This window comes from Callionymus lyra, chromosome 1 (genome assembly GCF_982586985.1).
Source record: "Callionymus lyra chromosome 1, fCalLyr1.hap1.1, whole genome shotgun sequence".
Classification (NCBI taxonomy): domain Eukaryota; kingdom Metazoa; phylum Chordata; class Actinopteri; order Syngnathiformes; family Callionymidae; genus Callionymus; species Callionymus lyra.
The window spans coordinates 24,251,762-24,277,175 of NC_141818.1; the positions used below are offsets into that span (position 1 = coordinate 24,251,762).

General features: G+C 38.2%; 4 protein-coding genes across 4 annotated transcripts; 3 read left to right on the forward strand and 1 right to left on the reverse strand.

The window, feature by feature from the left end:
• The first annotated feature begins 1,229 nt into the window (after positions 1-1,229).
• On the forward strand, positions 1,230-7,123 carry ankrd34bb (ankyrin repeat domain 34Bb). The gene is made up of 2 exons (XM_087798266.1): positions 1,230-5,293; positions 5,367-7,123. Exons 1-2 carry the CDS (start codon positions 5,091-5,093, stop codon positions 6,799-6,801), a joined length of 1,638 nt encoding a protein of 545 aa, XP_087654392.1. The 5' UTR covers positions 1,230-5,090; the 3' UTR covers positions 6,802-7,123.
• On the reverse strand, positions 6,594-10,931 carry fam151b (family with sequence similarity 151 member B). The gene is made up of 7 exons (XM_087798254.1): positions 10,821-10,931; positions 10,216-10,341; positions 9,636-9,795; positions 9,351-9,571; positions 8,889-9,024; positions 8,058-8,195; positions 6,594-6,702 (listed from the first exon to the last, which is right to left on the reverse strand). Coding segments are annotated over exons 2-7 (777 nt in total). The 5' UTR covers positions 10,337-10,341; positions 10,821-10,931; the 3' UTR covers positions 6,594-6,701.
• A 5,094-nt stretch (positions 10,932-16,025) lies between these two features.
• Positions 16,026-18,782, forward strand: LOC148088610 (uncharacterized). Its single transcript, XM_087792822.1, has 2 exons — positions 16,026-16,074; positions 18,317-18,782. Exons 1-2 carry the CDS (start codon positions 16,026-16,028, stop codon positions 18,658-18,660), a joined length of 393 nt encoding a protein of 130 aa, XP_087648948.1. The 3' UTR covers positions 18,661-18,782.
• A 5,418-nt stretch (positions 18,783-24,200) lies between these two features.
• Positions 24,201-24,694, forward strand: LOC148088611 (perforin-1-like). Its single transcript, XM_087809908.1, has one exon. It carries the CDS (start codon positions 24,201-24,203, stop codon positions 24,597-24,599), a length of 399 nt encoding a protein of 132 aa, XP_087666034.1. The 3' UTR covers positions 24,600-24,694.
• Positions 24,695-25,414: the final 720 nt, after the last annotated feature.

A 25,414-nucleotide genomic window follows, 5' to 3' on the forward strand; every position in this document is an offset into this window, starting at 1 on the left:
GGTGGGTGGTGTCTATGAGGCGGTGTTTGAGTCCGGTGTTCAGAGTGAGAGTGACAGATGTGCAACATAACATCATAAAATTGTGAGTGGGTTGCCAGTACAATTAAAGCAGTCTTGTAGCATGAAGCAATGAGGTGATGTCACTAACCTGTGCCAGCTGGTTGACAAATTCTTTTTGGATTCCTTTAACATATTTTCTGCTGGGTGGTTGTTTCCATGCATTAAACAGTCTCCATTTCCTCCATGAATTGTGATTAGTAATAAGTATTTGGCATTAGCATTCATATATATTTTTTTAATCTCTCACTTTAGTAGCCATTTACCCATGTTTTTATTTTGTGCTTCTTGTCCACAAGTTGTTGGGGTGAAATGGTCTGGTGAATCTTAAAACATGTTTTTACATACAGAACTTTACTTGATGCTTATCTCTTTCTAATGATTTATTAAATCATGTTTCAAAAGTTACAAATACATCTGAATGTAAATCACTAGCAATAAAAACGTCTGCACAAGTAAGAAATGAAACAATTGAGGTCAAGCCAGCTCTTAGCACTTTATCAAGGAAATTAACGATTCATTAATAAGTCACCAGATAACATCCAATTTGACTAACTGAGAAAAAAAACCTGAAACATCAAGGTTCCTTAAGTTCCACCTTCGTATTCTTGTCCACCTGTAACTTCTCAATATGGTCAGGTATCCTGAAAGTGAGTCAAGCCTTCTGTTGTGCAACATTCACTGAAACAACCTTCCCATGATGCTTTTTCTCTGACGTCTGCTGCACTTTTGTTTCTTCACAAATGAACAAAAGTGAATACCTGAAGGTGAAAAATATTACCTGCATAAAAGCCAATGAGCACTGCGACTGCTCACAATAGTGCGCGCTGTGATTGGCTGCTGCTATGGACTGAACAGCATCTGTGTTCACATATCTTTGTGTGCCGACTCCTCACATCAGTCTCCACCTGCAGCTTCTCACTCTTTGCTTCATCCTAGAGGATTAGACGACTCATGATCAAGGTTTGCAAATCCTTTCTCTCATCAATCAGTATCGTTGATCAAATGTTAGTTTTATTCTGGAAGTCATGAGGATTGTCTGTTTGTTCTGTAAAGTAAGTAAATCTTTGCAGCTTATTATAGCAAACATTAAAGTCGTTTTTCATTCAGGGGTCCTCAAGTTCAAGATGAACAGTGGGCCTTTGACTTTCTTAAAGAATAGACTTCTATTTGAGGAAAATAGGATTTTATTTACTGTCATAATGTTGATACCCTGTGAAGGGAGCACGAATACAACAATATATTGAATATTATAAGCATCATAACAATCATACATAGTAATAATCATTCAGATAAAAGACCTACACCATTAAAATATTTTACTATGAAACTTTTTAACAATGTTTTATTACAGAGAGTAAACAGTATGATTGCTTTAAAATAAAGACCTTTCTTCAAAACAACCCCTGTCCAATTGGACAACTTGATAAGCTTTTTCTATTTTTAATAAATAGATGCTCATTTATTGATTCTCATCAAAAGCAATTATTTGTCGCCAAAACGTGAATAAATTAATAATTTATTAGAGCTTTTTGATTGGTTTAGCATTAGCATATTTGTAAATTAATACTATTAATAGGAAATGTAGAAAACGCCTCTATATAACAATGAATGGAAAAAATACTAACAGTTAAAATGATATATGAGATATGACATATAAGATAAACAGGAAACGGTCTGCATCATTTCAGCATTCTTTGCAAATATGAGTTTTCAGAGGCTGTTAGTGCTTAGTGATTATAGGCAATCTTCAACCTCTAAATGTTTAACAGTGACATTTTTACTTGGGTCATTAACTATTCTGTGTGTGTGAGCTGCTTGAAGGCCACACAGAACCCTCAAAGAGAAGCAGGCCTGAATGGCAGTGGGGACAGAAATGCAGCTCTTACATCTTAAAGGGACAGTGTACAGGTGTCAAAGGGTTGAAAACACAGGCAATCAGGTATTACGTACAGACAAGTCAGGTTGCATAATTGGTATACAATTTAAAGAAAGAGGGTGGTGTGGACCCCCTAAAATTGCTGCTCTTGTTGGTGTACGTAAATGGCTTTTTTAGTTTGCCGTCATGAAGTCATCATGTTCATTTATAACATATGTGTTGGTTTGTGCACTTCTGTGTGAAACAAAAAGCAACGAAGAGAGTTTTCCTTTTGGGGTCACATGTTTTATTATATTTTAAAAAAATCTTGTCAGGACTTTATTTCTAAAGGTCCAACTGGACTGACAAATGTTCTACCTTCTGGCAAGGGGAAAAGCAAAATTGAAAAAAAAAATGCTAAATGAGTAAAAATAATGTGTCTGTTAAGGCTCATGCAGGTAGTAATTAATGCAATCATTCTCACAAACAAACGCACACACACGACCTTGGTTGATTCAGACAGTATACAAGGCCATACACAAACACACAATAGGCCGCTGCAGTGAAGACTGACGAAGACAAGATGACGAAGATTTTTGTCCACAAGTATGACGATAGTCATCAGACAATCTCCAAACAACAATCTGTCAAGTCCCTGCATGTCCACTTGAACAGTGGCTACTACAAAAGACTGTTTGAAGCAACCAAGTCTTGACAGCAAACAAATAGCAAAAATAGCATGAAATGAAGCTTTGATAACATTGCAAGGTTTGTGGTGCAGTTCTTTTATCTGACTTGTTACATACAAACTTAATTTGACTTGTTTTAGGACATTACATCGAAGTTGTATCAGCCTCTGGTGCATTTTTCTACTTCGATATTGGTTGTGACTCCAAATCCAAATTTCCATGGGTTAATACATTTGATTTCGATTGATTATTTGTATGATTTTGTCAGCATATTCAACCATGTAAAGAACAAAGTATTTAATAATATTTCATTTATTTGGATCCAGAATTTGTTATTTTATTGTTCCCTTTATTTGAGCCGTGTATACAAATATATAAAATTGCAGCAAAGTCAAAATGTTAATGAATTTGAAGTTATATTTAAACTGTTAAAGTTGTTCTCTAAAACGGGTATATATTGCTTCTTGTATATTTAACAACCAATCCCTGACTTAATAATAATAATATAAAAAACCTAGCTTACTAAAGAAATGTATCTGTTTATCTTTGTTGTAATTTTTAACAACAACAGGAATGGGTGGTCGGTAGGGATGGGAGTGAGAGTTCCCTAAATTTCAAGCAATATTGGCAAAACTCAAAAATAACAAATAAACACGATAAAGCAATCGGAAAGTAGCAATGAAAAAAAAAGTGTGACGTCTGTTTTGGACACAAAAATGAGAAATTAGAACATTTTAACACCAATTACATCAATGCTGTTAACAATGGGGTCACTTTGAACATGCTTGATTTGTGATTATGACCTTAACAGTATTCCAGCATGTGTCTTCAGGTGAAATGTCAAGTGCTGCTTAGTGTGAAAATATCTGTTGACATATGAGTAAATGTTCCCAAAGATGAAAGATTAGGAACATTTTACAATGCATTTAGCAGGATGTCTTCACCACATATTTTACCAACCAAATGCAACAGGTCATTGTGTCTTAACATGAGTTTAATATATTTTTAAATAGTTATTTCACCAGCATAGACATCCACCCATCGTCTTCCACTAAAAGTTAGAATAATTATCCAGCCTCTGAAAGAAGATTCCCATCAGACTGTATGTTGGTGTCTTATCATGGTAATGTTTTATACCCAGAATGGTAAAATTAATCTTGGTTTATACAGGCATTGTATACATTAAGCATTCAGAAGAAGAATGTTCCATTCCCAGCTGCAAATTGTTGCGTAAATCAGAACCCATCCCCAATTGAAAAAGGCAGGGAAACTACCCTTTAATGTAACAACTTACAAACACTAAGGAGTCACAAAGGCGACAGAGTCAAACAGGCTAGACAAACTGGAGAACAATTCAGACTCCATTGTTGGAAGGAAACAGATCTGCATACTGAGAGAAATGAGGTAGCAGAAGACCATCAACAGAATTGAGAGGGGACTGAACAGTTAATGGTCCTATCCGTGGTTTTCAAAATGGTGTTTCTGGCTACCTTTGCTGTCGTAATAGCGCAAGTGCAGTGTAGTAATGCATAAAAATATATGTCGGTGCGCAGGTCTGGGCAACAGATTAAGCTTGATACACTTAGATTAATTGTAAATCAGGTGCAAAGTGTTTCATTTTTGGAAAACTGATGCAAATAAAAGTGAGTGTTGTATTGACAATAATAAAATGATAAAAATCTTGATATTGTAGTGATAAAATAATGTATTTTACATTAATACAAAACTGGGACAAAAACTTGTTTAATTTCAGGTTCATTTACTGCACTTTATCAAACAGACAAGAGTGATTATGATTGTTCAACAGTGCAGATACTGCTGAAAGTGTGACTCAAACCCAGATTTTAACCTTATCTGTCGCTTGGCAACCACACACACATACGCAAGTATTTTTCAGCCAAACAAAGGTAGAAGGACAGATTGGTGAGGCCAAAATAAAATACTGTAAAATACATGCAAAGAAGAATAAAAACATGATTCGTTCATTTCTAAGGGATCCAAAACAGTGACTAATGTTCTTTGGTCGAGGACCGTTTAAATCTTTGTATTTGTATTTTTGCATTGATGACCCAGACAAGTTGGGGATTTCTCATTTGACGAGTTTTCATAATCTTTGAGCTGATCCTTAAGAACTGAATTTAGTTTTATTCACTTCATTTTGGTAGTTAATGTAGTTTATGCAAACGTGAGGGTGTTGTGTGTAAAACATATCAAACATTATATCTAAGAAGAAACCTTAAATAAAAGTATTAACAGAAAAATGAATGTAATTTATTACTTCACCCTTGTGAAATAACTTGCTGTAAAGAAATTTTGGCCAAACGGTAATATTACTCACATAAAACTGTAGGATTGAACATTCACTCTTTTTTACTACAACATCTAGAGTCTAAATTGACTTTTTCTTTTTTTCTTATGTTGTTCCTTTTTAGATGCTGACGTGTGAAGAAGCCATTTCTTCTGATGTCTGAATAGAAGCTCTGAACATGGATGAGTCAACAGAGGTGCGAACAGACGGTAACTCTCTGCTCAAAGCAGTCTTCTTGCGTCGTCTGCGCCTGACACGGCTCTTATTAGAAGGTGGAGCTTACATAAATGAAAGTAATGAGTATGGAGAGACTCCACTTATGGTTGCCTGCCGGACACACCATTCAGACTCACAGAGTGTGCCCAAACCCAAACTAGTTCGGTAAGCACCTTGTTTACAACCGTTTTAAATATAACCAATGAACACAAAAATGACTTGACATAACCCTCTTCAGGTACCTTCTGGAAAACGGAGCAGATCCAAACATTCAAGACAAGACCGGGAAAACCGCTCTGATGCATGCATGCTTAGAACATGCCGGAGTGGAGATACTGTTACTTCTTCTTAAAAGTGATGCAGATCCAACACTAGAGGACCATTTAGGGTCTTCTGCACTGGTGTATGCTCTCAATTCCGGCAATAGAGACATTCTCAAGATCCTTCTGGATGCATGCAAGGCGAAGGGTAAGGAGGTGATCATCATTACTACCAACAAGTTGGCCTCTGGTCACCAGATGACCAAACAGTACCTGAATGTGCCTCCACCTTGTGACCTTGAGGAGTGTATGCCACACGCTCCAAACAAGAATTATCTGTCTCCACAACCAGGGAGCCCACATTTGGACAACAAGAATTCCCAAATACCAGGCACAAGAGGCGATCCCTGCACACCTGGTTCCCCGATCCAAACCTTAAGCCCTTTATACATTCCCACTGTAGATAAGCAGCATCATTTTCGGAGACTAAGCCCTGAGCAGTGGCTCAAAGGTCCCTCTTCTTCTCTGCAGCAATGTCAGTCTCCATCATTGACTGAAGAGCTACTGGAAATGACTGCTGAGGAAATGCTGTCTGTTCGAATGAGTGGTCTAAGCATCCATGGAAGACATTCACCTTTTTCTCGCCACCACAGTATTGACGTCAAGGACACAGCAGGGCTCCTGAAAGCTCTGGACACCCTGATTGGAAATGACAAAGGAGTAGCCCCTGGAAGAAAACTCTTAGGCAGAAAGATGTCTTACGACAGTGCAGCCAGCTCTCTACATTCCACTTCACATCCAAATCTAAACCAAAACGATACTTCACTTCTCCGCCCTGGAGCTGGCCAACCGCATAAAGATTCATCTGAAAGTCAGTTGAATCTTTCCAGCCTGCAAAATGTTGTGAGGCGGCGCAGCATTGGTATTGGCCATTACAGTTCAGACTCCCAGTTACCCCAGTTTGGCAGCAGGGACAATAAGAGCACAGGAAGTTCTGCAGCAGGGGTGGAACGGCACAAACTAGTCATTAGCAGATCCTCCACGTTATCGGGGTCCAGGGAGTCCCTAGAAAACGTCATGCAGCAAAGGGCTGCAGGTCAAGAACGGAGGGGCTCAGGAGCTCTACTTCTAGATCATATCGCCCACACAAGGCCTGGATTTCTCCCACCCCTTAACCCCCATATTCCAATACCTGATATTGGTGTCAGCTTAAGTGCTACCCACATGTTAAGTGGAAGCAGCAAAACGTTGAGTGCTGGTGGTCTAGCGGGTTCAAAGCCAGTTCAACCATGTGTTCCTTTCTTCTTTAAGGATCTGAAAGCAAAGAAAATGCTGTGGAGACGCCACTCGATGCAGAGTGAGCAGATAACACAACTGGTCGACTTTGAGAAGAACTTGCAGCTGCAGACATGATCTGTGTGAACTCGTGATGAACTTTCAACGTATTGTGTGTCACAATATAAAAGGTGCAGTTGGGTCCAAAGTTGATTCTAGAATCGTGTTGCATCCTTTAGCTGGCTTCAACGGTTGGGAGCCCTGAGATTTGTTGTGTTTAACATCATTTCTTCTGTTAGTTTTGTAGTTTCATCAAGTATTTCAATGTCATTAATATGTCAGTCAAAGGACCCAAAGCTTTCAGAAAACCAAATAGTACATGGACTGTGATTGTCACAAAACTTAATACATTTTTGTATTTTGTTTGATCATCTCACTCATCAACCAAATACCATTGTAATTACAATTTCAATAAAAATTGTCATGAAATAGAAAATGTGTGTTTCTTGGAAAAGCTATTTCTATTAATGTGCATCTCTCCAGCTTGACAATTCCATATGCATCTTGATACATATGGTGAGATATAGTTGATGCAATAGGGCTTAACTCTGGCGGTAAAAGTTGCATTTCTCTTCAAAGCAATAATCCTCTTAACATTTATTGTGCTTATTAATGTGTCAAAAACCAAGAGGTCAAGTCATCCAAGTAGATTGTGAGACTATAATTTCCACTGTCACAGTGAATTTACATCTGCTGGCGACCCAGTTAGTTACAGTCATAGATTTTAGAGTCACTGTGGCTTCGCCTGAAGATGTGTTTGAGTGAACATTATTTTCCTTCAACTCAGCAGACAGATGAGTGTGGTATCTGTGTGCATGTCTTGCCAAGTGTCCTTGAACATATAGCATGGTTATGTTTCTCAGTGCAAAACTTCTCTAAACAGTACATAAGTGAGTGCATGTCAGCTGCAAATTTGTGTTTTGTTCAAAAGTGATCAGATTACAATTTTTCCTTTTAATTTCTGTGGTGGTTTCTGAGTCCAGAGAAAGCAAAACCGTTTTCCTATACAAACATTTACTATTACTTTTGTTTTTTTTTGATGACTTAAATCTAATCAAGATGACTCCTCAGAAACATTGACTCCATGATAAACGTGAAGGGATAAAGGCTCATCTTAAAATGTTTTGTTTTCTGTTTTTATTAAACGTTAAAAAAATCTCCACCTCATATGAAAACTGTCTGAAAAGTCTCTGACTCAATGCTGTAAAGCAGTTTGATGGTCGGACTCATAGACTCTCCAAACAGGTCGTTAAATTAACAGCTGGAGAGTTTTACTGCAAGAGTCATGACTGAAAAGAAATAACAGAAAATAATGAATTACATAGTTTATTTACTAATCATTGGTGAGTTTTGTCCTCATGTCTACTGGCAGGTCGAAGTAGATCTTACTGAAGTCAAGCTGGTCTCTGAGGGGAATCAGATCTTCTGGGGAGAACTCATCATTTAGATTGGTCCACACTGTAAGACTGTATCTGTAAAAAAAGAAAAAGTTATTTAATTGAGTGACAAACAAATTGAGTGGTTTCAGTTTCTGCAAAAACTGCTATACAAGAGATTTGGATACATTCAAAATCACATACATCAACACTCTTGTTAACACTTAATCAATTTAAATGTTAAGCTATTCATACTGATGGGTCGGTAATTATGTAAAAGAGCACAACTTTAAAATCCTAATTTTAATAAACGTAATGTATATGGATACATTGAGGCAGATTTCCATTGTCTTTAACTTTTAATTGAAATATTTGAATTACAAAATGTGCGTAAGCCCTACTCACCTAACACACCCTGTTTTTTTGGAGATTAACTCTTGTTTACGCCAACCACACCCACTCTTGTGTGATTGGTCAAGCATTTGTCACACATAATTATTCCTGGACGTCTTCACCCCCAAGGGACTCGTTGCATTAACAAAGCTGGCTTAATGTAATAATGGACTCTGCTCTCGTAACCTTTCGTTCGCCAAGATTTCATATGGGGGAGAGTTTTATAAAGGGATAACTTTAAAACATCATCATGACAAGGGACTTACTGCATCTTGGAGAGGGAGACTTGACATTTGAAACATGTAAGTAAGTCAGGAAAATATGGTTTTGACGTTTATTAAAAATAGGCGGTGATTTCCAGGAGTCTTGGACTTGGACAGGGAATTAATGACTGACCGTGGTGACTGTTGGAGTAGCCATAAGAGCTGAGAGATGGACTGAGGTATGAGAGCAGCTCGCACAGGGAACGTGACATCATGTTCCAGCCTCCTGCAGATCTCCTCCATCTGCTTCACCATGTCCCAGCTGTAACCTAAGAAGACAAAACACGCACATGACAAACTTTAATTAGTACTCCGACGCCATATACCCGATTGGGCTAACAAAAAAGTTGTTACAGTTGTGGTTACTGCCACATTTTCCTTGAGGCAACTTCATTCGAGTCAACCTTTGTTTTTTTTCTGACTGGATGTTAGTGTCAGAAACACAAAAACAATAAAGAAATAATCACACAAATATGTGAGAATGCTGTGTGTTAATTGTTTGATTGAGTGTGAGTGATATGTAATGTGGTGGAAACCTTTGCAGCATGTTGAAGATAAATTTAAATTTTGTCCATGTGTGGACACATGTGTTCACCTGGGTTTTCAGTTCCTGCTATCCAGCCTGTTGTCCAGCCCAGAGATAGAACAACACGAGCGGGAAGTTTTGCTAGAGCAGCCAGAAACGCAGAAGCCTCCAAAGGTTGATTTAATCTACCCCCTGGTCCAGGGAGAACGTCTGCATTCATCCACACTGGAATGTCGGACTGCAACAGAATTGCATTCTGCAGGAGAACAGAAGGAACCACAGCATCCAGGCTGCAACAGGAGACCATCACAGGGTTTATGGCACATTCTGGTGTAAAAAAAAAAATGGTCTCACTTCTTAAAATCCAGCTTGATCCCCTTGTGGTGCCCCCTCATCCTCTCAAGCCACTCCCTCAATGTGATGTCACTGTCTGTTATAGGAGGATGAGCCATGATCGGCTCTTTGGGCTCATGACAGCTCAGGATTATGTCAGCTTCGATCATGTGAGCTGAACCTGTTAAAAGAGAACGACAAACACACACATTTAAGAAGCAGAAAACAAACTCTCACATCGTAAAACGGATCAGTAGTTATAAGAGTAATACACTGTAATAGTGTTTTCCTTTATCAAGGGGGTCTCGGAAGTTGGAGGCCTGGTATACTGTCGCCCCGACAAATGCTCGATGTCACCAGTTAACAAGGAAAATTAATCTTAGCCTTTTTCTAATCCTTTTGTGAAATGCATCTATTGATGCAGATGTCCTGGAATCTTAAACATAACGCTACAAGTAAAAAGCTTAAAGACAAGAACAAGTCCAGAAACAAATTTAAAAAAAAGTTTCACATCATCTTTGGTTTCAAGTGAAGCCCAGTCAATCTAGAAACTATACTATTAGGAAGATTGATTGCAAGCACTAAAGAGATGGATGCTGACCGTCGAGCGCCTTCTGCAGGCCGTTCCTGCTATTTACACCATGACTCCATCGAACCTCAGCAGGATGCAGCTTCTCGATCATACCGTGGCTTAAAAAATACTCCAAAGTATACCCTGACATGATTCCTGCAAAAAAAACATTTTTTTTTTTTATATTTTGTTCTCATGGAGGTTTTATGCGTTTATCTATAAGGCTCAATGAATAGTGCCAATAAATCATACGTGTTTCTTTTAACGACTGACACCTGCAATAAAACAGAGTAAATGTGAGAGAAAGTGCTTTCATTTTAGTGCCATCAACTGGGACATAATAACAGATCGCGTTTGTCAAACAACAACGAGATGTTGCTTCAATTTACATACATTTTATTAAAACAAAGACATGTTAATATGTAATAATGTAATAATGTAATAATGCAATAATCTAATCATGTATAGAGTCGAGCGTTATTTCTCCATTGACGTCACACGCGTGGGTACGTCACTCTTCCGTAGTGTGTGTTTACATATTCTTACGGATCCAACTACTAATGATAACGAAACAAGCGATAGATCGTTGAATTTTTAAATCATGAATATAAAACTGAATGTTTGCTTCAACTAACCCTGAGATTCCTCTGTTGACTATTCCAAACTTTGGGTTCGCTGCCAGGAGAGAATGAATTTATATCCTTGTCAGTACAGGATCGGGGCAGCCTACAGTATCCCGGCTGCGCATGTGCGGTGACGTCGCAAACTTGATGACGTCACTACGGTTCTCTCACAGAGACAAAGCTCGTTCTGCCTACAGTATCGCGGCTGCGCATGCGCGGTATTTGCTTAAAAGGGTTTTTAAACTCTTTACCGTGGAGAGTCAAAGTAATCCAACAATGATTTAAAACATATTTATGTGCTGTAATGAAGTAAACGCTTGATGACTATCAAAACGTTGTTCATGTAACCGGATGGTTATTTTTAGTTTGTTATTGAGATGATTGTTTACATTCTCTTGGTTAAAGCACGCCCTCTCATTAACTAATTGGCCTCACCTGCTTATGGAGTGGAGACTATAAAGGATGCGTCACTCAGTCTTCCCCTCTCCTGTGTCGTGATGGTCGGCGTTCTTGGACGTGCGCGGTCCTGTTCTCCGCTATTTGGTATGTAATTCCATTGACTCAAAGTCAGGCACAGCGACCTAAATGAGTTATTGTTTTCTCGTTTTTTTACAATCTGGTTCTTTTGCTTTAGGGACGTGCAGAAACTATGCCCTGCCTTGCCTCTTTGTGTTTAGTTTGGTATAGTGATTCTGTTTGCCATAGAGTTATTTGGGTAGTTTTGGTTTGGTTCAACTTTGAGACTTGTATATTGTGTTTATTTCCTGTGGTTTTGTTTAGGCACTTTGTTTTAGTTTTTCAACTGAAGTAGTGTCTATAATTGTTATTTCTGTCAAGGCAATGTGTGGTTTTGTTGAGGGTACTAATGTGTTTTTGGTTTCCCTTTTTATTTCTCTTATAATTGCTGTGTTTTGTCTATTTCAATTATTCATGGACTACGTCAGTTGTAAGTGATTCGCTGCATTGTCTGGCTAATCAATAAATTATATTTTCTGGTACTTGGTGTTTGTGTGCCTGTATTCATTTGCTGGAGGTTTCTAAGCGTAGGGTCGTGGGTTTACATCTTTAGGTGCAAAGCCTAAATTGGCGTTGTTGGTTACTGATTAACACCAGTCCACCGTTACTCCCCGGGCTAGTGTTTAGAATCGGTTACATTAACTTAATTTGTATTTTTAAGTACGACGTGTTATTGGTTTTGTAATAATATTAATAATATTAATGTATCATACAAAATGAATAAACGTTTGTGGCGTGTGCAGAGAAGGCTTTTTCCGCATTACTCTTCCATAAAGCCTCTCCTTGTGTAAAGTGCGCTGAATAGATGAACGATGCACAGTGACACCATCTGCAGCAAGTTGATGTTGCAGGTCTTTGGAGCTGGTCTGTGGGTAGACCCTGACTGTTCTCACCATCCTGCGCCTCTGTTTATCTGAGATTTTCCTTGGTCTGCTACTCCGGGCCTTAACTAGAACTGTGCCTGTGGTCTTCCATTTCCTCACAATGTTCCTCACAGTTGAAACTGAGCTTAAATCTCAGATAGCTTTCTATATCCTTCCCCTAAACCATGATGTTGAACAATCATTGTTTTCAGGTCATTTGAGAGTTGTTTTGAGGCTCCCATGTTGCCACTCTTCAGAGAAGATGCAAAGAAGAGAAACACTTACAATTGGCCTCCTTAAATACCCTTTCTCATGATTGGACTCACCTGTGTATGGAGGTCAAGGGTCACTGAGGTTACCAAACCAATTTTGAGTTCCAATAATTAGTGCTAAAAGTATTAAAATCAATAAGATGCAAGGGTGCCTAATTTTATGCACATGCCTAATTTTGTTTAAATAACTATTTCTGTAAATCATATAAACTTTATTTCACCTCTCAAATATCACAGTTTGTCTCCTATAAGATATATTTAACTGGATTTTTTTTTTGTTATCCAAACAACCAATGATTTATAAAGGAAATTCATGAAAATGTACAGGGGTCAGGAGATTGATCTCTCCTGAATTGATTGCCCTGTTTTGTCCCTTTTTTGGGAACCTGAGAACTTGAGTGAGCGGTGGATGTTACCTGTTACCAACTTAACATGGAATATAGTCTGCAAATTTTTCGGCTATGCACAAGGTTCTGGAAAGACAGACAAAAATAATTTTAGAAATATGAAGACTCAAGTAAAGATGCATGGGGAAAGAAAAACAAGGAGCGTTTCAGGAAATGTATTCCGATGACCCACATCCAGGATTTTGACATACCTTTCGCACCTATTAAAAAGTATGTGTGCAATAATACTTTTGCATCGTCTAATTAAATGCATATTATCCACTCTTCTGATAAGCATCGGCACTGGGCATCAAACCCTCACCCCTCGTCTTATCCATGGACAATTGGAGGATCCAATGTTGCAAAACATTAGAACCAAGACAGTTGTTTATTTTTTTATTTTTTTTTAGAATCCCTTATTAGTCCCGCAAGGGGAAATTCGGTAGTGCTTTTTACAGCCATTCACACATACTGATGGGAGTAGGCTGCACACTTGCGCCAAGTTTTACCATCAGGATTTACAGAAGTTGTTAATAATTATGGTGTTATAAATACATTTGATTTGGTTCTTGTACACACTGAATATGTCTGTTTTTATGTCTGCATACAGAATTGGAATATTCTGTATTATGAAATCTACAATTGAATTATTTAGAATAGTCGATGTAGTTGTACTAAAAAGCCACAAGATGGTAGTAATGTGTATAAAAATGAACTTAAATGAAAACGAATTAACTACGAGCGCTGATAAAAACTATTTTTTTTACATCAAATACTACTTTAGAAATAACTGAATACTAATGAAGCTAATAATTGGATCAATTATTTTAAATCAATTATTTTTAACAAATGACTTTTTATCGCTGTCTAAGTTTATGTTTAAGTTTTCGACGTCACCGCACATGCGCAGCCGGGATACTGTAGGCTGCCCCGATCCTGTACTGACAATCCCTGTTGACATGGACATGTATACATGTGTATTGTCTATATGGCATATGTATAAATGTCTATGGTTGTAAACATTAAACACTTCTGTGCCGATTACCTACTTTTTTTTACGTCGCTTTGTGACGTTATTTCCTGCCCGCGTACATGGTTTTATTAGTTATATCGTATTTTAATATTATCAGTGGTAATATTGGATTAAAATAAATATTTTTGTGGATTTAAGTGATTTTAAAGCATCCACATTTAAGTACTGGATCAATTTGTTATTATTTGTTACTCTTTAAATCGTAATTAAGTTGTGTTTTTGTTGTTTAGGTCTTCATGTCAATTTTTAATTATTTTGTTGTTCTTGTCATCATTGACTTGTCTCTGTTATTTATTTATCCCGTTTTCTAAGTTGTTAAACTTAATAGTCTTGTTATTTATGTTGATATATTCCTCCAGCAAGCCGTAATCATGCCCGTTTTGTTTATACAACAAGTCCCTTGGAGGTGGAGACTTCCACTGTAAGTACCATTTCTGTCCGGCCTACTATTTTGTTCCGTGCATTACCATCACAAGTCTCAAACGCTTATGTCTTTTTAAAAGCTTTTGTAAATCTGAACGAAACCTTCATTGAGCGATTTGAAGACCCTTTGATACAAACGCATAACATTTATATTGTCAAAAGGATGCATGCGACTTTTACCACAAATGTGTCCGGGTTACTTGTGACAACACCTCAGATCAGTGTCCAATGCCACTTCTTAAACCTCCGAACAATCAATACATTTCAAAAAGTTTTTGTTTCATAGTTAGAATATCTATGTATTTAATATTCTTGGTTTGTTACTTGTTTATAATACATTTATAATAGATTTATATTGTTTATATTGCATTGTACAGTTAAACGTACATTATTTCAGTCAAACACGGTTCAGCCAATCAGCGGCATCGACACATGGACTTATTCCTTTGGGTTTAAAGTCCCGTATGTCGTCAGACAGAGAAGGGAAAGAGGGACCGTTGCTTGGAAAATGATTTGATTGTCAAATATCGTCTTTTTGTTAATATAAATGTTTAATATTAGATAGAATATTTCCTTAAATGGCTCAGTTGAATTTTTGTTCAATCATAAAGGTTTTTAATAGGTGCATGTGATGTCATCATGTAGGAAGTGCCTGCACTGAAATGCTACTTACGTTGGCTTTGATGTATGGTGACAAACTTTGATGCTTTACCAATTACAGCACATTGGGCGTTTAAGTGGGCGGGGCTTATACACATTTATTTATGTAAATATTTTAATTAAAAGATTTTTGTGCAAACAGACGTATGACATTTTGATTTGGATATCACATAGCTCTGGTCTACCTCAAATGCTCCAGCAGGCGCACCTCCCTGTTACCAGTCTTTCTGCTTGACCAATTCTTGGTTTCAGTACCGCCCTTCCCAATCTTGTAGGAGAAGGGTGGAAGGAAAGTGTTGATGTAAACAAGTCTGATTCTGATGTTTTGTAGGTATACAACTAAACCAACTGTGAAGCAGAGGCAAAGTGTTTTTAAACCAGCTATTGCATTACCCCGGCAGTGGGGCCATTTGGTGGAAAGGAAGAGGGTACTGTATCGCTATGTTCTTCGTCAAGCTAATAAAGAAGCTACTTTAGGCATAGGGTCATCAGTGCATTGAATGTACAGCTGGCTGACATAGTACTACACCGTTGCTATAGGTATGACTGCAGATGTAAGACGTTTGGTCCAAGGGTGTAAACGCTTTAATTTGGCCAAGGACCACAGGCCAGCTTCACGCAGCTTTGTGGGCCACTTGCTAGCATTAAGGCCAAACGAGATTGTGGCCATTGACTTCACTTTCTTGAAACTCATCTCACAGTGTAATTGAAAATGTACTGGTCTTCAATCATGTGTCCAGCAAGTAAACTGTGGCCGTTTACCCACAAGGATCAATTGGCACCCACAGTTGCCCAACTCTTGCTAGTGGTTCTAGGAGTTTGGTATCCCAAATAGAATCCATTCAGTCCAGGGCAGAAGCTCTTTAAATAACCATTTTTGTGGCCTGTATGGTGTAGCTAACTCTGGCAGAATGTCTTACTACCCTGTGGACAATGGTCAATGCAAGCATAACATCCTGCACACTTTACCCAAAAAAACAAGCAAGACCAGCCTTCCTTGTCTTATTTGGGTTTTTGACATTAACTTACCACACCAGACCAGGGGCGAATCATACTTCCTTTTGATGTTTGACCGGAACCCCAAACTGGGCCATTTGCGTAACCCAGTAGCAGGTGAGGAGCGTAACTGGTTGCCTCCTATGTTCAAGGTTATGTTAGGGTTTTGTTTTCCGATAACAAAGGTAATTTAGAGACTGATATGAATCTGTAGTTTCTAAATATATTATTCACTATTTTCCTTTCTGAAGGCATCATTTATTTCTCGTAGGTCTTACCTTTTTTTCAGAGTCAATTCTTTTCCCTGCTTTATATTTTGTTCATAGAATGTTTATAGTTGCCTTAGAATATTAGAAGCAGCTCTAGAGACGTATTTCTCTTTCTTATTTAACGATTAATCAATTTAATTTGTAATTCCAAGTTTCACTTTTTGTATTGTGTTAGGTAAAACTATGTTCTGTATTGTATCATTGGCTGCCGCTGATGTTTAGACAATTTCCAGCCCATTTGACTGTAATGTTTAATATATATTACCAATATGTACCTTCTTTTAGCATCAAGTAAAGTCTTCTTGGTTAAATGGAAGTTGGATTACAAGTTGACATGTTACTACATTTTTGTGCAGATTCTCAAATTTCAATTTATCTCAAATCATGATTTCTTGTGTTTGGTAATTTCCACATCGTAACTATTTCACCATATGTCCAAAGAGTAGTTTCCCTAAAACTAATAAAGTTCTACCTAACTTCAAGTAGATTTCCTCTTGGTCAATAGGTGTTTGGTTTATTAAACTAGAGAGAAGAATGTCATATTTTTCTTATTTCAGTGGCTTCTTAGGTTCAGGCAGTTTGACTTAAAGGCTCTTCAAGCTTTTTTTTTCTTTTTCCCTCATTGTTTCTTTTATAATCTCAATCTGTTCCCTCTGACCTTCACTCTTACAGTATTTCAGTCTCTATTTTTACTATTTTCACTATTTAAGTCTAATTCCCCAACAACATCATCACTTTCCCTCATATCAAGATGGAATGGTTTAGTATAGTCTAGTCTCTATAGTATAGTCTGGAGGTGAAGAGCCAGCAGCTCTAGACAGAGTCACTTTTAATTGGTTAAAATAAAATTCTGCATCGGTTGACCACAAGTTTTTGTTTAGTGTCTTATGGCCTGCTGCTTTCATCATAGCTCTGAGTGGACCAATCAGAATATGTTTTTCTGGGATTAAATGTCTACTGCTACCATTTGTCGTCATAAACGGAGTCATCATCCCAGACATAGTTCATAGTGCAGTGTACGGGTTCAACAGGTGGTTCATAGGAATGAAGCTCTATAATCCACTTTTCCAAAGTCTCAAAAGTTATTTCAAGATCAGAGAAAGCATCAGCTGGTTCAAATCACATCGAACCAATACACCGCTGGCCCCCTCTCTGGGTAAGGCAGAAGTTCATTCTGCTAACACACAAATGCACAGTACATGATTTACTAAACAAATGACACAAAACAAATAAGATGAAAAGGTGTGATACAATAATGCATTTTTATTCAAAGGAAAGTGATACAATTTATTGTAAAATAATTGTAACATGACTCAATACTGCCGAAAATCTATGTTTCAAATAATCTCATCATCATCCATCCAAGCAAGAAGTATTAAACACAAGGCCGGTGTGTTACATCATGTAAGAGTACCTATGATGACGTATGTCGTGGGAGGGAAGGATAGAGCTGACCTCCCCTCGTCACCTTTAAAAAGAACATGAGAAGGCTACGTGTGCGTTGAGACGAGGCAACATATTGAAAGGTACGTAAATGTGTGTTTGGGTTTACAGAATGTATTTCAATTGAATGCCTTCTTATGAAGAATAATGTGTTTCAATTTAATGCAAAATATTTGAACCCCAGAGAAACTACACAAATCTTCCACAAAAAACTACAACATTTTCGTCAGAAGGGATAAAAAATGTATTCTGTGAATCACTGTGGTCAATACTTCTCAATTGTTTTATTTTACTCAATCTTTTCATAACATCCCATACTTCTTTTTTGATGACTTCAATCCTCCTACCGTTTGATTTTGAAGAACACATCCACACTGAGGAACAACATGCGGAATATTCCCAAGGCTTATCTTTGAACTTTCCACTAGTTATGAAAGCAGATCTCACATTTTTTTCAGGGGCTTCATGGTGTCCTTGATCTTATCATGAGTTTGATGTTACATATGCGCCTTTTACATAGTTGTTCTAGATATGTGGTGGTTGTGTGACAATAAAAGACGCTTAAACAAATGGCTCTTCTGTCCACAGCCAACTCCTCACACCATGAAGTCCATCGTTGTTCTGCTGCTGCTGGGGGCCAGTCTGAGTGTCAGTGGCCCAGTTGAGGCTATACAATCTACGGGCCAGCAAACTGCATTCCAACATTCTGGGAACCACTGACGGATATGTCAAGGTGTACTGTGCTTCTGCAGATCTTGGCCAAACTTCCGTCAGGAACAACGAAGAAAACCCCTGGTGGGGGGAGGAGTTCACTCACTTTAAAGCACAGCAGAACGACATTCTACGATTGGAGGTTTTTGACAGCGACTTCCTGGGTGATGACAAACTGGGGGTCTGTCAGAGACAAATAAAGGTGGGCACCTATCAACACGAGTGTTACCTGGAGAAAGGCGGCACCCTTTATTATTCCTACACTCTTGGGGGAAATTGAATTGTCCATGGTCAAGTTCAATGTTTTTCAAGAGTTTCGAATTGGTACAGATCCTCTAACAATGATGTAAAGAAATCATGTTAACTCCAATAAAAACGGTCACAGGCCTTCGATGAATAACAGAGTGTGTATTCAATATGCAGTAACGGTGTACAGAACAGAGAGAATGGAAGAGTTGGCGCTCTAGAGCTGACATTTTGAAGCTTTAATCATGCAGACAAACATACAAAAAAATTGTTGGTGTCACCATTTGGGAACTGGACCAAAGTTCCTGGGGGATTAAAAGCCAAAGATGCGCCATTGTTGACCAAAATTCTTTGTTTCCATACCCTCGTCCTCTTCTCCTGCCACACCCATGAACTCCAGCCAGTGGCCAATTGGGAGCTATGATGGGATCCAAAACTATCATCATCTTTCTATTTTTAGAGAAGCTCTTTTAAGTTGAATCTTGGTTAGCTGTATCTGGAGCTCAATGAGAGCACTTTGTTTAACTATTCTATTTATTGTGAATTCTCAAATTATTGACGTGAGTAACCCACTCATAAGAATTACCATTAAGTTATAAACAGAGAAAAGATTCTTATTTTCTTCTTCTCATCCGGTGTCAAATATTCTTTTATCTCCATCTTTCTTTGAAACACTGCTAACATTCAAAGGCTACAAAAAGTTACCCACAGTTCAGATGAAAATGCAAGTCACAATAAAAGAGAACAAGAATTTTGTCAAGGAAGATTCAATGTTATAAATACAAAAGTATAATTGGAATGTGTAATTGAATGTCGCTTATCTGCAAAAAGGTGTAAGATTTTGTGAGGGAAGGTATGTTTTCAGGGAAAAAATCCTGAGGAAAACAAAATTAAACAAACACTGTATCGGATAACACATACATTGTTACACTGTGGTGTGCAACAAGATGTGAAAATGAATAATCACACAAATGCACGGTACATGATTTACTAAACAACTGACACAAAAAACAAATAAAATGAAAAGGTGTTGTGATACAATAATGCATTTTTATTAAAAGAAAAGTGATAGAATTTATTGTAAAATAATTATAGCATGACTCAATACTGCCGAAAATCTATGTTTCAAATAATCCCACCATCAACTGCACATTTGTCTTGACAGCAGGTTTGACGTTACATTTTGAACTAATTAATTAAATCCGGTAACATTTACATCTATAAGCAAAGATGTAAACTGATGCCTGCTGTCATTTCACTTAAACATTAACATGGCATCACATGGAATTCATCATTCATAGATAATTTTGATCGTTACAAAATTGAAGTCAAGTCTGACTGATATTTTAAATGCATGGAGCTAGTCCAGCTAGTTAAACAGCTCTTCTATGCCTTCATGGTACTGTTAGCGCTGCTCTTTTTAAGCAAACCAATGAATCGTTATTGATCTTCACTGATTTTCTTGTAATCCGGTGTTCACACATCATCATCCATCCAAACAAGAAGTATTAAACACACAGGGGCAGTGTGTTACATCATGTAAGAGTACCTATGATGACGTATGTCGTGGGAGGGAAGGATAGAGCTGACCTCCCCTCGTCACCTTTAAAAAGAACATGAGAAGGCTACGTGTGCGTTGAGACGAGGCAACAAATTGAAAGGTACGTAAATGTGTGTGTTTGGGCTTACAGAATGTATTTCAATTGAATGCCTTCTTAGGAAGAATAATGTGTTTTAATTTAATGCAAAATATTTGAACACCAGAGAAACTACACAAAACTTCCACAAAGAACTACAACATTTTCGTCAGAGAAGGGATAAAAAATGTATTCTGTGAATCACTGTGGTCAATACTTCTCAATTGTTTTATTCTACTCAATCTTTTGATAACATCCCATCCTTCTTTTTTGATGACTTCACTCCTATCGTTTGATTTTGAAGAACACATCCACACCGAGGAACAACATGCGGAATATTCCCAAGGCTTATCTTTGGACCTTCCACTAGTTATGAAAGCAGATCTCACAACATTTTTTTCAGGGGCTTCATGGTGTCCTTGATCTTATCATGAGTTTGATGTTACATATGCGCCTTTTACATAGTTGTTCTAGATGTATGTTGTCTGATGTGGTGTTTGTGTGACAATAAAAGACACTTAAACAAATGGCTCTTCTTCTGTCCACAGCTAACTCCTCACACCATGAAGTTCATCGTTGTTCTGCTGCTGCTGGGAGCCAGTCTGAGTGTGTCAGTGGCCCAGTTGAGGCTATACAATCTACGGGCCAGCAAACTGCATTCCAACATTCTGGGAACCACTGACGGATATGTCAAGGTGTACTGTGCTTCTGCAGATCTTGGCCAAACTTCCGTCAGGAACAACGAAGAAAACCCCTGGTGGGGGGAGGAGTTCACTCACTTTAAAGCACAGCAGAACGACATTCTACGATTGGAGGTTTTTGACAGCGACTTCCTGGGTGATGACAAACTGGGGGTCTGCCAGAGACAAATAAAGGTGGGCACCCATCAACATGAGTGCTACCTGGAGAAAGGCGGCACCCTTTATTATTCCTACAGTCTTGGGGGAAATTGAATTGTCCATGGTCAAGTTCAATGTTTTTCAAGAGTTTCGAATTGGTACAGATCCTGTTTAACAATGTAAAGAAATCATGTTAACTCCAATAAAAACGGTCACAGGCCTTCGATGAATAACAGAGTGTGTATTCAATATGCAGTAACGGTGTACAGAACAGAGAGAATGGAAGAGTTGGTGCTCTAGAGCTGACATTTTGAAGCTTTAATCATGCAGACAAACATACAAAAAAATTGTTGGTGTCACCATTTGGGAACTGGACCAAAGTTCCTGGGGGATTAAAAGCCAAAGATGCGCCATTGTTGAAAAATGGCGCATTTGTAGAAAAAATGTGTTTGGGTTAGGGAAGATATGAATCCAATGGAGGGGTCATTGAGCAAAGGAGGGAAAGTCTTAGAAGACTAACCCCTAATTGAAACAACTACCACCAAGGGAACTTTCTTTCACAGCTCAGTTGAACTTCCGGCGGCTGACCAGACAACAACGTCTGCCAACAAAGCACATGTTCTTATCAGCAAGAGGAATACCACAAATGAATGTAAACTTTTACAAGAACTGCAGTAAGAAAAATTCTCCAAAGAACAAAATATACAGACACAAACAATTTAACAAAAACACTGACATTATGACGACAACTTTTTTTTACTCAAACACACATTCAAGGATTGAGCTCAATCTTCAACAGAACAATTTAAACAGATAAGTCGATCTGACGTCTCACAAGTCAAATTTTCAACATGAATGTTGAAGAGACCAAATAAAAACAACAGGCAGAGAGACACACTATGCTACGTGGACCGAGACTTTACCAGCATGTCGTGTCTAAAGTATCGAAGACAATATTTAGGAGAGCGCCCTCAATCGATCAATACGCTTCAAACACCCTGTGGACTATAGGAGCCCCCTCAACTATTCCACCTATTTCAACACCAGTCGCTCTGGTGCCGAAATAACTCTAACTAATCACCTAAGAGAATTTATCCATCATCGTGATGTACGCAAAAATTTACTAGCCCTGACTAAATACCTGCGGAGCCCCTCAACACAGAAAAACAATGAAATCTAACTGGCCTACACACTCCAGCTGGCAGAGCCTCCAGACCAGGATATCTTCTACAGGAGAGCCCTCTCAAATCCCAAATATCCTCATATTTATGATAGCTACTTGGCTTACCAAAGAAGTACTCAATCAACCAGAGGCCAAAGCATCCTAACTATATAAGTTAAGAATCTGGAAATATCTCAGATGCCATGTAGGGGGAGACACCTAGCTACCACCCATACTCTGAATTCCAGGACCTACCCGGTTGTGTAACCCTGTCTCTTCTGCCTATCGATACAACCAAAATTCTCATCAAGCGTTCTTTCAACAATTCCTCGAGATGAAATGTCAACCAGGGAGACGATAATTTCGTCTACACTTAAAACAACAACAAACAACAACTGACAATGCAATACCCCAAATAATGAGCACCCGAGCTTAAATGAGCACTATTAAAAATAAAATCTCAATTTGTGACAGAACAAGAGACTCACGTCATTTGTCCAGGCAACCAAAACTGAAAAAATATATGTAAGCTTTCCTAACCAAAAAATACAAACTAAAAAGTAAATGAAAAATCTATTTAAAAATAAGCAAAAAACGTTCTCACCTGATTCCTGAAGTAAGGTATAGTGGCGCCTCTGGTTGCCTGGAGAACAATCAGCTCAAAGTTCCTCTCAGAATCAAATAGGCCTTCAAACTACCAGTCCACGCCAAGGGTCACGGTGCCAAGTTATTAGGTTTTTTTTCCGATGAACCGACCCCTCCCCGGCATCGATAAGTGGTGGGGGTAAAGAAGGACACAGACACAGGAATAAGTTTAAGAAAAAAAGCTTGTTTAGTGAAATATGCAAAAGTCAGAGACACAACTGACATGATCATGGGTCTTTGCAAAGCAGAGATCTGGTGCCAAGCGCAAAGTTCTAACGAAATGGCGGATCTTTTATAGTATGAATATTCAGGAAACGCCTCTGATCATTAGAGCTTGTATTATTGTTTAGTAACTCTAAACACTTGTCTTCTAAGATGGCCGTGCCACGTGGTGGTTGTGGAAAGTTAGCTCTGTTTGATGTTGTCTAGAGAAAATCTGTTATCAGTTGACTTGCGCAGATGTCTTTCCTTGTCCTTGACTAGCTGGTAGCATCTGAAGATTGCTATGTCTTTCTCAGTGTGAGTGTAGGCTTGACCTGACCTGAAGAATAGCTGAGCACATGCAAGGCATTGATTATTTAATATGAATTAAATATCAAAGATTATTAGTTAATCAAGTGATTATTTGAAATGTGTGTTAAATCTAGATGATCGATTACAGTAAAGTTGTCAAATCCTTACAGTTGCTTTGGTGACTAAATGGGAGTCCGATAATCCCATTGCCTTCGCCGTGATACTAGATCATCAGCGAAGCTCTGCTGGAGGGCCAGTGACTGTCAGTCTGTTCCCTGTTGTGCTTGACCATTTGAACAACTGTAAACATGGGTTTTCATGTACCATTAGATAAGCAGAAGTAGTAACCCTAGAAACACAAGATAAATTCATGCTAAAACTGCATGGTAATCCTTATAAGCATTATAGTATCAACAGCTGACCCTAATAAATACATGTTTTTTATTTTTTAACATATTTTTTACACGTCAGCTATTGATTCATTGTGTAATGGTGAGAGTGAAACAGCTGGCACATCAGATATCTTCAATATGTTTGTGTACAACTGATATGAGCTCTGCTGCCCTTTAAAAACATGCAGCAATAGGCAACTGGTGTGAGCAGCTGGACATCAAGAGCACAGGTAAGAACTTCACCTAGTTAGTCTAATAACTGTCTAATAAAAATAATAATTGTTTTCTTTGACATTGTTTCAATATGTCCTTTTGGTTTTGTGTATTAAAATGATTATAATTGAACTTGAATTGTTATATAGATGATTTTGAATTGATGACTACTTATGTCGTCCACAGTCATGGCTTTCAGTCTTTTCCTTCTGCTGGCATTGGTGGCTACAACAGGAGCTCAGTTGCAGCTCAGACTGTTTGACCTGCATGCCAGCGACCTGCCTGCCGACCTTCTGGGGATCACTGATGGCTACGTGAAGGCCTTCTGCGGCCCTGGTGTTCTGGGCACAACTGAGGTCCGTCGTAACAACATCAACCCTTGGTGGGAGGAAGAGTTCACCTACTACAACTACCAGGATGGTGACGTGCTGAGAATGGAGGTCTTCGACGAGGACTTGATTTATGATGACCTCCTGGGAGTTTGCGAGAGGCGCGTCACCCTGGGAACCCATGATCACGGCTGCCATCTGGAGAAAGGTGGAACCCTCCATTATACCTACACCCTCTCATAGGTCAGCATCCCACAGTCCTTTGCTGACCTCCTCTTAAGATGGTTTCCTTCTGAACTTGCATGTTTTGAGAGAAAGAAATAAAGCCTGCAGGAACATCTGGTGTCAAATATTATTTTATCTCTATCTTTCTTTGAAACACTGCTAACATTCAAAGGCTACAAAAAGTTAACCACAGTTCAGATGAAAATGCAAGTCACAATAAAAGAGAACGAGAATTTTGTCAAGGAAGATTCAATGTAATAAATACAAAAGTATAATTGGGATGTGTAATTTAATGTCGCTTATCTGCAAAAAGGTGTAAGATTTTGTGAGGGAAGGTATGTTTTCAGGGAAAAAATCAGGAGGAAAACAAAATAAAACAAACACTTAAACTGTATCGGATAACACATACATTGTTACACTGTGGTGTGCAACAAGATGTGATATGTGAAAATGAATAAACACACAAATGCACGGTACATGATTTACTAAACAAATGCCACAAAAAACAAATAAAATGAAAAGGTGTTGTGATACAATAATGCATTTTTATTAAAAGAAAAGTGATAGAATTTATTGTAAAATAATTATAACATGACTCAATACTGCCGAAAATCTATGTTTCAAATAATCCCACCATCAACTGCACATTTGTCTTGACAGCAGGTTTGACGTTACATTTTGAACTAATTAATGAATTAAATCCGGTAACATTTACATCTATAAGCAAAGATGTAAACTGATGCCTGCTGTCATTTCACTTAAACATTAACATGGCATCACATGGAATCCATCATTGATAGATCATTTAGATCGATACAAAATTCAAGTCAAGT

Excerpts from the sequence above, each read along its gene's own strand:
- ankrd34bb (XM_087798266.1), top strand. The coding sequence starts at position 5,091 with ATGGATGAGTCAACAGAGGTGCGAACAGACGGTAACTCTCTGCTCAAA. Across the intron at positions 5,294-5,366 it reads CCCAAACCCAAACTAGTTCG|GTACCTTCTGGAAAACGGAG; the intron begins GTAAGCACCTTG and ends AACCCTCTTCAG.
- fam151b (XM_087798254.1), bottom strand. The coding sequence starts at position 10,336 with ATGTCAGGGTATACTTTGGAGTATTTTTTAAGCCACGGTATGATCGAG. Across the intron at positions 9,025-9,350 it reads AGCAGGAACTGAAAACCCAG|GTTACAGCTGGGACATGGTG; the intron begins GTGAACACATGT and ends TTGTCTTCTTAG. Across the intron at positions 8,196-8,888 it reads CTACTCCAACAGTCACCACG|ATACAGTCTTACAGTGTGGA; the intron begins GTCAGTCATTAA and ends CTTTTTTTACAG.
- LOC148088610 (XM_087792822.1), top strand. The coding sequence starts at position 16,026 with ATGTTTGACCGGAACCCCAAACTGGGCCATTTGCGTAACCCAGTAGCA. Across the intron at positions 16,075-18,316 it reads TTTGCGTAACCCAGTAGCAG|TGTCAGTGGCCCAGTTGAGG; the intron begins GTGAGGAGCGTA and ends GGCCAGTCTGAG.
- LOC148088611 (XM_087809908.1), top strand. The coding sequence starts at position 24,201 with ATGTCGTCCACAGTCATGGCTTTCAGTCTTTTCCTTCTGCTGGCATTG.